This window comes from Rhamphochromis longiceps, linkage group LG23, assembly GCF_057381845.1.
Source record: "Rhamphochromis longiceps isolate RC_006_pf linkage group LG23, R_longiceps_female_GT1.1, whole genome shotgun sequence".
Taxonomy (NCBI): domain Eukaryota; kingdom Metazoa; phylum Chordata; class Actinopteri; order Cichliformes; family Cichlidae; genus Rhamphochromis; species Rhamphochromis longiceps.
The window spans coordinates 8,649,600-8,662,906 of NC_140578.1; the positions used below are offsets into that span (position 1 = coordinate 8,649,600).

The 13,307-nt window shown below is 41.5% G+C and overlaps 1 protein-coding gene across 12 annotated transcripts in view; it reads left to right on the forward strand.

Moving 5' to 3' along the window:
• fryl (furry homolog, like) overlaps nucleotides 1-13,307 on the forward strand; it is an 83,399-nt gene that overhangs the window by 52,828 nt on the left and 17,264 nt on the right. For 8 of the 12 annotated variants that reach the window (XM_085398036.1, XM_085398037.1, XM_085398038.1 and 5 more), the window contains 14 exons: nucleotides 483-684; nucleotides 1,028-1,149; nucleotides 1,230-1,417; nucleotides 2,382-2,476; nucleotides 2,594-3,198; nucleotides 3,393-3,661; nucleotides 3,742-3,882; nucleotides 4,716-4,916; nucleotides 5,007-5,168; nucleotides 5,584-5,694; nucleotides 5,839-6,015; nucleotides 6,698-6,898; nucleotides 9,336-9,536; nucleotides 11,357-11,763. In XM_085398036.1, the coding sequence (XP_085254162.1) occupies nucleotides 483-684; nucleotides 1,028-1,149; nucleotides 1,230-1,417; nucleotides 2,382-2,476; nucleotides 2,594-3,198; nucleotides 3,393-3,661; nucleotides 3,742-3,882; nucleotides 4,716-4,916; nucleotides 5,007-5,168; nucleotides 5,584-5,694; nucleotides 5,839-6,015; nucleotides 6,698-6,898; nucleotides 9,336-9,536; nucleotides 11,357-11,763 (3,082 nt within the window). The remainder of the gene's footprint in view (nucleotides 1-482; nucleotides 685-1,027; nucleotides 1,150-1,229; nucleotides 1,418-2,381; nucleotides 2,477-2,593; nucleotides 3,199-3,392; nucleotides 3,662-3,741; nucleotides 3,883-4,715; nucleotides 4,917-5,006; nucleotides 5,169-5,583; nucleotides 5,695-5,838; nucleotides 6,016-6,697; nucleotides 6,899-9,335; nucleotides 9,537-11,356; nucleotides 11,764-13,307) is intronic. The other 4 variants (XM_085398030.1, XM_085398039.1, XM_085398034.1 and 1 more) reach the window with 2 other exon arrangements.

A 13,307-nucleotide genomic window follows, 5' to 3' on the forward strand; every position in this document is an offset into this window, starting at 1 on the left:
ACTGGAAGAGAGCAATAATAATGAGAATCGCTGTTTTATAGTGGAACATGTGCGGATTCGCTATCAGCTGTGGAATTGCTTTTTAGTTATTTTGAAATGAGGGGAAAACAACAGGACAGGGAACAGGACACATATACGTGTAGTGCCAAACTTGACCACTGGGTGGCAGCAACCTCCTGCCCACATATAGACAGATTTACACAATATCATTGTTCCATAGAAAAAGGTTCCCTGAAAAAGACCCTATTATTTTCTAATTCAGAAATTAAGATAAAGTAATGTGTGTCTATACAAAAAGGAGAGCAGTGAATCATATTTTTATACAGAAATCATTTAGCCTACCTTCACTTTTGGACACCAACTTATGGTCTGCTTATATTATTAGCAACTGTACCTTTAATTGTGTTTAGCCCAAGCTAGCCACCTGGCTGGTAAAATGCTAGCAGAAAAACTGACAATGTGTTTGCAATTTGTTCCTATAGGAATACAGGAGCTTTTGCCAGATTGTCAGCCATCACCGATGACAGACTCTGGCCTCAGCTCGAGCTCGACGTCGTCCAGTATAAGCCTTGGTGCAGGGGCCAGTGCTGTGTCCCACCTCTCCCCCACGCTTCTAAGTGAAGTAGATGTCACTGTTGAACATGACGAGAAGGCCAAAGCTCTGATTGAGTTCATAACTTCAAGGTGAGAAGAGACTTAAAAAAAAAAAAAGAACACTTTCCCAGAAATGTATGACATTTATGCGTGTCACTACCTGCTGCTGGCAAAAACTGTCTTTTTTAGCATTTAGAAAAATATATATAACCTCACATGTTTAGTAGGCATTTCTATGAACACATTGTTAGATGTTACTCATTGTGTACAATGATTTGCTTTCATGCTTCCAGCAGTGTCTAAAAGGACTGGGGTACTTTGATTTGCATGGGTTTGATTTTTGGAGTTAGTTTCTTTGCTTGGTGTGATAACACTAAAGGTTTTGATAGTGTTTCAGGTCATTTGTTCATGCGTGTTTATTTGTATATTGTAGAAAACGCGGTCCGCTCTGGAATCACGAGGATGTGTCACCTAAGAACTCCAACATTAAGAGCGCTGAACAGCTGAGTGCTTTTGTCAGACATGTGGTGACAGTCTTCAAGCATTCCCAGACAGGTCTGTAGGGTTCACAGCCACTTGATATTTATTAGGTGCTTTTGTCATATTTACCTGTTTGTGCTTGTGTATCCTTTCAGGTTTCCAATTGGACTCATTGCTGAGTGAAGTAGCTTTAAGGTCAGCTCTATCTTGTTCTTCTCGCCACTATGCCGGTCGCTCTTTCCAGATTTTCAGGGCACTCAAACAACCTCTGACTCCTGCCACACTGTCTGACATTTTGTCTCGGTTGGTTGAGACTGTAGGAGACCCTGGAGAGGAAGCTCAGGTCAGAACATTTTTAGCAAAAGTCTGGTCTTTTACCTGCAATGTCAAAATGCATAACATGAAACAACATTTTAAAGGTTATATTTAATTTGACCACATGATCATTCAGTTATTAAAAACATTCCTGCTTGTGTTACAGCAAAATATTGCATAGAATGAGGTTTTTAATAGGACATGGCAAAACGTCAAATGTTCATTGTTTAAATTGCGTGTGGTTTCATTTTGTTTGGTTTTAAAGCCACTTTGCCAGTAAAATTCACACATTTAGCATCATGATTTTGACACTTAATGTATAACAGTGATACAGCGGCTATGCATAGACCAGTGTCCTTTACCCTGTGGCTGCACTGAATTCCTCACACATGGCGCATTTGCAGAATCTGTGCTGCAGCATTGCACTTCCACTATAATCAATGAAAGTAGCTGCACTGAGTGTGAGAACAGCATTTAAGTCATTCATATGTGTGGGGAGATCCATACCTCAAAAAGAAAAATAGGTTAATTTTCTGTCTTTTATGTGTTTATGAGAGGTGTGCAAAGCCTGTTCCTACAGAAATAGTTAACCAGTTCTTGTTTAACAGCATCTGCACAGAAAGTTACTATCAGTATATCATTTTTAGTTAATGTTTGAGGACAGACAAAGGTTTAAAGAAAGCATGAATACTATTGATGAAGAAGCGACCTTCTTATCTTGTTATGCTTTTACATTTGATGAGGGGTGACTGCAGTAACATAATGTGATCAAATTATTTTCCCAATGGTTTAGGTTTAGTTTACTTTCCCAGGGCCACTCTTTGTATCGTCAAGCACATCATGTGCCAAAAATATATAGTAAACGTGTTGCATCAAACTGGAAAACAGGCCTGTGAGTTGTTTCTGTAGAAAAACATAGATGCTATGTGTTAACTCGCTGTTATCTGTGAATTCTTTCTGACGAGCTGACCTCTCCTACTTTTTCTCCTCAGGGCTTTGTCATTGAGCTTCTCCTGACGCTGGAGTCTGGCATTGACACACTAGCAGACACAGTGAAAAACTATGATCTCCTCACTGCCTTAGCACAGTAAGTCCTCTCATTGGTAGCTTTATTATTTTAATGTTTGAATTCTTCTTACTTTAACTAACATCCTGACACATTTCGCAATAGCTGTGTACAAAATTCTGCCATTTCTTTCCACAGAACCTCCACCCACGACCACTTGTTGGGGGCCAAGTTTGCTGCCAACAGGAAAAGCACAGGCCAGCTGAATATGAACAGTAGTGGTCTGTTACATTATGTCCACACTCGCAGCAACTCTCTTCGAGCCAGCCTGATGATGGGTGAACGAAAAGCTGACAGGCGTCGGAGTAACACCCTGGACATTGCTGACCGACTTGGTGGCAGCTATGCAAACCTGGCTCGCACACGGAGCTTATCATCACTAAGCAGAGGAGGTCCAGGAAGTCCAGGAGGGGACTCTATGCCACCTGTGGACCCTTCAAATCTGATGGCCACGGTATTCTGGATCGCCGTGTCATTGCTCGAGTCAGACTACGAGTTTGAGTACTTGCTGGCTCTGCGACTGCTCAACAAGCTGCTGAGCCAGCTGCCCCTGGATCGTGCGGACAGCCGAGAACGTCTGGAGACTGTCCAAAACAAGCTGAAGTGGTACAACTTCCCTGGTCTGCTGCAACTCTTCCTGAAGGGCTTCACTTCTGCTGCTACTCAGGAGCTAACCATCCACCTGCTCAGTAAGCTCATCAGTGTCTCCAGACAAACACTGGTAGACCCTTCACAAGTAGCAGGTAACTAATGACTTTTTTACAGTTTTAAATCATTTAGTTTTTAAAATCTGAAATGAATAAAAGAGACTGTCTTTAGTTAGAACTGTGACTTGTTCATAAACCCATATTGACCTAAGAAAACTCATCCTAGCCCAGTTCTATTTATTCGTATTGATTTACATTTTTAAGGTTAGACTTTTACTTCATGCCTGCAGGTTTTCCTCTGAACATCCTGTGCCTCCTGCCGCATCTCATCCAGCACTTTGACAACCCCACTCCTTTCTGTAAGGAGACAGCCGATAAGATCGCCAAAGTGTGTGCGGATGAGAAGTCGGCCACACTGTCTAACCTGGCCCATATGATGAGCCTTTACAGCACACACAGCTACTCCCGCGACTACACCAACTGGATCAACGTGGTCTGTCGTTACCTCCATGATGCCTTTGCAGAGAAAACTTTGAATCTGGTCACTTACTTGGCTGAGGTATATGAGAAAAAGGTCACACTTCTTATGTTGGTCACAGATGGACAAATAACAAATGTATCCATTTCTGTCTCCATCAGCTGCTAGAGAAGGGTCTTCCCAGCATGCAGCAGTCCTTGTTACAGATCATCTATAGCTTGCTGAGTCATATTGACCTGTCAGCAGCTCCTGTCAAACAGTTCAACCTTGAGATCATGAAGATCATTGGCAAATATGTTCAGGTGAGCCTTGACGTCACTCGACAGCCTGACAGACCGACTTTAGGGTTTGGGTCAAAAGAGGAATGCATTATGGAGGTCTCATTGAATTTCTCTTGCTGCTAATTGTAAAGTGTGCGATTATGTCTACTGCTAGTTTGAGGTCTTGCAACAAGAAGCATTTATTTTGTGGGATTTGCTTTTTATCAGACAACATATGCCTGAATGAGAGTTTTATTGCTGGATCAGCCAGGGTCTCCCGTGTGGTTGGCAAGAAAATCACCAAAGCACCAGCCATCCATATGCAGTGTGCCTTATGTTTAGTAAGAGGGTGTGTGTGTGAGTGAGTGTGTGTGTTTCATACTCAGAACAGCATATTTTCACATTTAGTCTGACGTGAATAAATACTGGGGTGTCCTGCTCTATAAATAGCAGCACAGTTGAGACTAAGAAAGAATAACGTGTGTTTCAGGGTCACTGTAAAGAGGTATTTTGATGCTATATTACACCTATTTATGAAGCCTGTTTTTTTCCAGATTTGACCCAGGGCTGCCTTAAGCTACTTTTGGCCATCCTAGCTTACTGTCAGTGTTTTCTTTTGTGCATTCCACAAAAAGAAACATTGTATTTGTGCATATTGAGATTTTTAGCATATGTGCACTGATGTGAACTGCAAGCTTTTTGTGTTAAGCCTCCTTTCTCATTCTACCAATATGACTATAAGCCATATGAATAGTAGCTGGTTGGGACCCGAAATGCCCTTTCACATTCATAAATTCCTCAGAAACACCTACACAGCTTGCTTCCTCACAGTGGCTTCGTTATATTTCTGCATTGTTTTTTGTTTTTTTTTACAGAGCCCACATTGGAAAGAGGCCCAAAACATTTTGAAGTTGGTTGTATCCCGTTCAGCCAGCCTTGTTGTTCCAGAAGATGTGCAACGCTCCTACAGTTCTGAGTCCTGCAGCTCACCAGAAATTGCCTTCACGCGCATATTCAACAACTCTTCCAAAGAGCTGCCTGGGAAGACTCTGGACTTCCACTTTGACATCTCAGAGGTTGGTGTCCTACTTTCCTTAAGTTTACTATGTTCACCATATTGATTTACCTTTGATTTTATCTCTAATCTGCATTATTTGACTCTATAGACACCAATAATCGGGCATAAATATGGGGATCAGCGTACTGCAGCAGGCAGGAATGGAAAGCCACAGGTGATTGCTGTCACAAGAAGTACCTCCTCTACATCATCTGGATCTAATTCCAATGGGCTGGTCCAAGTAAGCTGGAAGAGGCCACAACTCTCTCAGGTACCTTCTCAGACTGACACAAATCATCCAAACCTTGAGTTTTGAAGCAGCCTCTACTCAAAGTGACGCAACACCGGACCTGAGCTATGATCTGTCTTTAATGAGCTTAACGTGTCTAGAAAAGAAGCTCAACAAAATAATTAAATCATGACAATTTATTTTACACACACAGCCATAAAAATAATTACTTTTACTACATGCATACTGGCTAATTTTAAGCAGTTGTAATAGTATTTTGTAAGCAAACAAAAGCCAAACACATGTGAGTCTGATCAGTCTGTTGCTATCATTAACATATTTCACTCTCATTGCGTTGCCTGTAGATGTGAGTTCTGTTTTTGTTAAAAGACCATCTAAAAGAATTTTGACCTGGTCAGCTTGTCATTTTCTCATCTTGCATGTCTTCTTATTACAGAGAAGAACCAGAGAGAGGCTGATGAATGTCCTATCTCTATGTGGTCCAGAATCGGGCATCCCAAAAAATCCATCTGTAAGACTCCTCTCCTACTCTAAAGCTTCAGATAAGGTCTCTGTAAAATCACTGACATGAGCAATGCTTCTGCTTCGAGGCTGTCTTTGTGGTGGTGTTAGAATTGGATTAATTTGGACTTCTGAGATGATGATGATGGATTGATAAAAATTGTATTTAATTTTCTGACATTCCATGCAGGTGGTATTCTCATCCAATGAGGACCTGGACTCTGCAGACCAGCAGACCAGTCTTATCCCCACAGTGGAGGAGGCCGTCAGAGAGGAGGAGTTGCAGGGAGAGGATACAGGCAGTGAGCAGCAGTTTGGAGTCTTTAAGGACTTTGACTTCTTAGATGTGGAGCTGGAGGATGCTGAGGTGAGAAAGCACATTCAAATGGCCCCACCTGTATGAGGGGGAAAATGATACGTTTCTCATAATAAAAAGGTGGTAATTTAAAGGAACTTATAGGTGGAAAGGGACTGCTCAGAAAGGTTAAAGGTTTTCTAGTTGTATGTAGTGTAGGGAACTTGAACTTCTGGGCTCTGTTCAGTCACTCTTCATCATTTCTGTTGACCATACTGTAGTAGATGTTTGACAGATTAACATTAATGTCTTGTTTGTTAAAATTGCCTTACTTGTCCTACTACTGTAGTAGAAAACTTTTATGTCCTTCTTAAGTCTACTAACATACATATTCCTTCTCTTCTCTTGCCACAAGGAGCTGCAGGTAAGTCTGAAGCCAAGAAAGCTACTGAGATATGTTGTTCTTTTCAGTGCCCTGGTGTCTCCCTTTGTCATCCAGTAAAGTGCAGTACCACCTTTTGATTTCAAATCATCGCTCCTGTTGTTGTGAACCCTTTATAGTTGTAGATCATTGCATCATTTACCATCCCATGGACAAAATTACGTCGTCCGCTCAATCACATGAGTGTCTTATTTTTTTAAGTTGTGTATTTTGCATTTGTGTTGTTCTTTGTTTGCTTGTTTTGTAATATCTAACCCAGATAATATCATTTTTCCCACATTTCTCATTGCCGTTTACTTGGTTGTCCTGCAGGGGGAGAGCATGGACAACTTCAACTGGGGTGTGCGGCGTCGCTCCCTGGAGAGCATGGACAAAGGGGACACGCCGTCTCTGCAGGAGTGCCAATACACGGGCAGCACGCCAAGCCTCAACCTCACCAACCACGAGGACACAGACGAATCGTCTGAGGAGGAGGTATTGAGCGCTAGCCAGATTCTCACCCGCTCTGGCCTTGTAAGTCTCACTCTAATCAGGGTCCCCCACCCAACCCAGCCACCATGCTCCCCACACAGCCCGCTGGCATGGTGTGCGTGTGTGTGTGTGTGCGCGCGCATACTATGCTGGACCTCCTTCCAGTGCGGACAGGAGCTACACGCTTGCTTCTTCGCTGGTGGTAGAATCCCTTTTTAAATCTCAGCCCACTCCCTCTAGCTTTAAGACCAATGCTTTCATTGTTTCCTAGACCTTTAAATCTACGATTGGTAAGTGCAGTGTAGGACACTTTTTGTAAACTTATTAGAAATTTTTCTGAATAAAAATCTTTACATATAAAATGAATCAAATATTTAAACCCAGCATGTTTCTTTTGCATTGTTTAACAGTTTGGCTGCCTTTCTTTAACTCTTCTTTGTTTTCTTTGGCTTTCCCAGCAAGGCCTTTATCTACATCTGCTAATTACGCTAATAATTATCGGATGTAGTTCCTCAGTCTAATACAGATGTTTTCTTTCTCTCTTCTTCTGCTCTTCTTGGTCTTGGTAGTGCACGGTGAGAGAATGAGCTTTTGGCTTTAGTGGACATTTGCCCCGAGACTTTGTAGTCATACAATATTACACACTAGAAAAATGAGCATGCAGTATTTCTGTGTTATTTCCCTAGAATTTTGAATGAGCTAACCTGCTCATAAAATTAATTGATGTTATTGATACTAGCATGGTCTGATGCCTGAAGCCAATTTTTTTTTGAAGATGCAGTAATGACTAAAATGACTAAACATGCTCTGCTTGATAAAGAAACGGGGGTGATGTTGTTGTAAGTTGTCAAAAGTTAATCTGTAGGCGTGTCTGCTTTACTAAGATTAAAATGTTATTGCTTTATGTTGATGATCTAATTTCGTTTATTATGAAAATACTCAAATGAGATTGTTTTACTGCATTTCATAAAGATATTTGGGGATATCTCAGCACATGCAGTGACTTAATTTAAGTTTGCAGTATTACTTTACTGCTTACACTACATACGTAAATTAACATACATACAGAAACCAGTTGTGCCAAAGCGAGAACTTGTAATCAGCACTAATTCTGGACCTCTGATTAAATAATTCAGTGATTAAATGGGTAGACTAATGTATGAGTAATTGGTAGGATCAGTATTTGAAAAATAAATGTTAAAGTCACTTTATATTTTGTAAATATGGTTATCCCACTGCAAAGTGATTGGTTTTTGGGGGGGAAATCAATAATCAATTGGTGGAAATCATATGGGGAAAAATCCGATAGAAAATTGCCTGTTATTATTGTCTTTTATTATTTTTTTGTGAGACAGGTTTTTCAAACTGTTTTATTCCAAAGCTGAAGACCATTATTTTTTGTTTTGTAACAATAATATTTTTCACTGAGTACACACAGAATCTTATAGCCTAAAACGGCCTCTTTCCATGTATTTATACTGTTGCGGAATCAATCAATGTAGAGCAGTGACACAAACCACGGAGGCCCAGAAGAGTGCAGTCAAACGATGAGTTTATTAACACACAGGAGAGAAAAAATCCGCATATGTCTTCTGACAAAAATACATATTGTGAACACTTTTAAAGCAGTGAGGTACCCGCCCCTCCTAGGCAAAAATAGGTTAAAGCCGTTAGTTACAGTAAATGGTACATCTTAGATGGCTATAAACAGACATAGAACTTCTCATTTCTATAACAGCTTCCAAACAAGGTAATAACTTCAAGCCTTCAGGTTCTCCGAGGGCTGGTTATTGACTCCGGTCATCTGTTACCAAGTAGACTAAAATGCAGTTAGAAGCTAAATGAATTAAGGCCTCAGGCCTGGCACATTTCTAGATTATATGTGTATTGTAAGCATGTATTGCAGTTATCCTTCTATGCTCTAGTCTTTAACACAATAGATTGTGAAGACGTCGCGCTTCACAAAGCTTAAGACCGTCTGTAGACTAAGCAACAACTCTTAATGAGCACAAATACTATGCAATGTGTATGAAATACTTCTGGCCGTACCTGTAATAAAAGTGAACATAATGGAAGGATCCTCAAATGAACATCTTCAATAAACAACTTTAATGCAATATCAATACTGTGAGAAATATTATTAGATGAAATAATGCTGTAAAGAATGTTATTAATGCAATTATAATGATGCAGATTATATGGCAGCAATAAAAGAATTTCTGTATCTCCACAATACCTCATGATTAAACAAGTCCAGTCGTCTTCTTTCCAAACTCTTTAGGCAACTTCTCAAGACCATTATGTTATTATTGAGGTACCTCTTTGAATGACCTTCCTAAGTAACCGTTGTCCACTTCAGGTTTTGAAATAGTAGGGCTTTAGGCATTAGTACACTTGTAATAAAGGTTTACATCATACTCTATTGTGTTCATACATCCCTCAGCAAAAAAGCCAAACAGTTCATGTTTCTCTTTTCCAGCTCAACAGTGATTCTGCTACGGATGACACTGCATCCAACCATGTGGATTCTTTGCAGCAGTCCCAAGAGTCCTCCAGCAGTGCCATGACGGAGGAGGCAACTGTCCTGCCCACTCTGCCCTCTGCACCCTCCCTCCCTCGACTGGATAGTCCCATGTTGGAGATGACCCACTCAGACAGCACCAGCAGTCAGCTGCCTGAGGTGCGATGAATCAGGAGCAACAATAAACTGTGGTGCTCGGGTGCTTTTTAGCCTGCCTTTTTCTTTTCGTTCATTTCGTATCTGCTTTTGCTGTATTTGTTGGCCTATCTGTCATTTAGACAAACGATCAGCTACCTTTAGGGGGTTTTGGACAGGATGGAGTAAAAGTGCTGGTTCTGAGGGACTGTCTGGCTGCTGTCGGGTTAAGATCTATATATGCGCGTGTGTGTGCATGTTTGTGTTTGCTGCTTCTGCTGCTTCTTGCTCTTTCTTTGTTACTTTGCTCTGCATGGTTGCTGAAGTCTTAACTGTGTAGCTCTTGCAGCCTTAATAGTAGTGGGGCTTGATTGTATGATTTTGGGAATGGTTAAAAAATTAAAGCTCACCTCAGGTCAGCTGTTACTGCTCACCTCACCTACAATAACACAGCAACTGACCCTTCCAACTAAATCCTCCATTTAAAAACTTGTGAAAGAGACACCAGCTCATTAATCCTCGGCAGATGCATGTGTGAGTATGAGTCCTTTATAAGTGGTGTCTTAGTTTTACAAGTGCAGTTAACTCAAAAGCTAGCCAATGAAATTTGCTATGATATTAACATGCCATAGCTTGCCTTCTGTATTTACTGCTACTGACATTTATCACTTCCACTAACAATGGTAAGTATATCATTTTGTTCTGATTTGCATTTGCATGTACATGGCATTTTGAAGTTTAACATATTTCAGCTTTATATCCGTATAATATGAATAACCACTAAATTCATTGGTGTGTATAGTGCAAAACAGTTCTCTATCAGGTTCCCCTATCTATCCCTCAGTGACCTCTGTAACTTTTAGGAACACAACCAAGCAAGTGGTCTCAATATCATCCCAAGGACATCTCCCCCGTCACAGCCCCAGCTCTTAGTGTAATGAGCTCTAGATAAAACCATCAATAGTCTTGCTCATTCCCTCCGGGATGGCCATGACCACTTCTAAAAGCTTTCTGTAATATAGCTGCTGTCTCTGTGATGTACTGGCTGTCTGCCATGCACAGTATCCCTAATGCACTGGACTTTGAATAATAAAGAAAGGAAAAACAAAAAGGAAAAAAAGCAAAGACCTCTTAATTAGAATACCCCTGTGCCATCTTCAGCATATCAGCACATAGGAACATATCGCTCTCTCCTATTAGCGCGTCTACCAACTATGTATCGGCATGTCCTCCTTTTACATATGAGTCAGTTAGATGCTTGTAATACTAATGTTTTCTATAAATTATGGCCTGGCTTGATGTCTGCCTACAATTTATTACAATGACTTGGTTCATTTGTTAGGTTGCTAATTCAGTCCATTAGTTGTTTCTGTAGTTATGCAGTTGTCTATAAATCAGTTGTCATGTAGATGTTATGAGTCACCACCGATTAATTTAATTCATTTGTGGGCCTGTCACTCCCTGACAGGCGACGTTGCTGTTCTGTTAGCAGTGACGTCAAATTTTCAGTGGCATTTTTGTGATAAATACTGGGTGATCTTTTTTTTTTTTTTTTTTTTTAAATAGACATTAGCTTATGACATGACATCTAGAGCAATTTCAGAGAAACTGGATAGTGCAAAAGGTACAAAGTTAAAAGTCCCACTTGTGTAATTAAAGCTGTGAGCTTTGAGAATAGGCTACAGTGGTCTTAATTCAAGTTTTACGAGAGGCTCAACTGTGAATCTGTGTTTTATGTATCAGTGTTGGCGGCCACTGTTGAAATAAAAATATTATTTTAATGGATGTTTTGTAATGTGAAAGGACCTGCCATGCTGAGCCCCCCTTCTGCTTTGATGTTACAGGATGCTATAAGCATGACGGCGGCTGACGAGCTGAGCAGCAGCGTGAGCGAGGACACAGGGTTTTGCAGCGCCCCTCCTTTGCCCTCTGACCCCCAAGAGATGTGTGACCTCCCAGACTCACGGGACCCTCAGGATGCTCAGGATCACCAGGAGACTCAAGACCCTCAGGAGGACTTGGATCCAGCCCCCCCTCCCCCGCCGGCCATAGACACACCACCAGGGCTCCTTTGTGAGGACGAGTCCCAAACGGTGCTGCCTCTTTGTCTGGCATCAGAGACGAAGCAGGATGCAGATCCAGATCCAGACAGCACCTGTGGGTCTGTGTGGGAAGAAGATGTGACACAGGCGCTGAAAGAGCTGGATGAGCGCTGTGAGGAGGAAGAGGCGGACTTCTCTGGGATGTCCAGGTAGGTGTTTCGGAGTCTTTCTTTGTATTCATACTAGAGATGGACCGAGCCGATATTACGTATTGGTATCGGTCCGATACTGACGTAAATTACCGGATCGGATATCGGAGAGAAATAAAAAATGTAATCTGATCCAAAGTATCACAAAATCACCTCACAAAACGCGCTACTTGGCGTAACCCAGCTCGGCGCATCGGAGCAGTGTGTGTCACGTGATAGAGCGGCTGTTGTCTGCGAGACAGACCTCCGAGAGAAGTAAAGCAAGAGTCTTAAGTTCATCTCTGAATGTTTGCATAGTATTTCCACGTTAAGCTTAACAACTGATATATTGAGCCACAGCTGGACTGGCCATCGGAGTTCCATATTAAGGTGAAAAGGAAGCGATTTGTCCCTTACTTCAGCTAGAATTAAAAAAAAAAAAAATAGGCACAAAGCTGGAGTTATTCTGTCTTTGCTGCGCAGTTGCATCTACTTCTCTCATTCCAACACGTTCTCACTCCCCCTCCCTCTCCGAGCCACAGCTGTAAAAGCTGCTGGTCATGATATCCATTTGGATATGTAGTGAGAGGGACACATGTATATGAAACCAGGAGACGTCCTTACTGAATCATCAGAGCTGAAAAGGTGATGGAGAAACGGGTTTAACTTTTAGGTGACATGAATGAGTTGAAGGGAAGTTATGAACTGTTTCTGAGAGACAAATAACACCAGGATCCTTTTCTATGTAGCTTACGGCTGGTAACTGTGCAGGGGCGGGTCTAGCAAAGTTTTATCGCGGGCCAGGTAGGGCATTAACTGGGAAAGGGGGGCACAAAGAAATATTTTTCAGTCTGCAGTTCTGTTGAAGAAAGAAGTTGAATCTATTTAATTATTATAGAAAAATAATTGATTTCTGTGCATTTGTTTTACACTTGAATTAAATTAAAGTTGATTACATCGATTAAGGGCGGGGGGTGGTTCCCTTAATATTTTTGCTGGGAGTTGGCAACCCTCTTAGTTAGGTAGGTAAGTACTCTTTAAAATACCAGAATAGGGAGGATGGTATAGGTTTAAATTTATTAGATTGATCAGTGTTGCTAAACTATAAAATGTTTTGGGTGGAGTGTATTTTTTGCATACAGGTATAACAGCATAGCTTCAGTCTCTTGTTTTTTAAAACTTGAGTATGAACTTATACAAAATGCAGCAAGATATTCATAAAAACCAGTTCCCTTTCAGTCGATTCACTCGGTACAACACATAAGTATGGGATATCACGCCCTCGCGTGTCCTGGCTGAAGAAACCTTTATTCACGCCTTTACGGCAGATGACGTGTGATGACACGCGCAAGGCCCCGCCCGCACATATAGCCGCTGCCATCACCGTCATCCCTCAGTTCTTACGCTCTTCACCTCGCTGAGAACACCTCTGCTGAGTTGGGCTAGCTAGCTACTGCTAGTTAGCTCCGTTGTCTGCCAACTTGAACCTAGCTTAACTGCCCCTGTTGGTGTTAGCCTCCACCGCCCAGCTGGTGCGTAGGCTGCCCGCGGAGCGCTATTTTCAA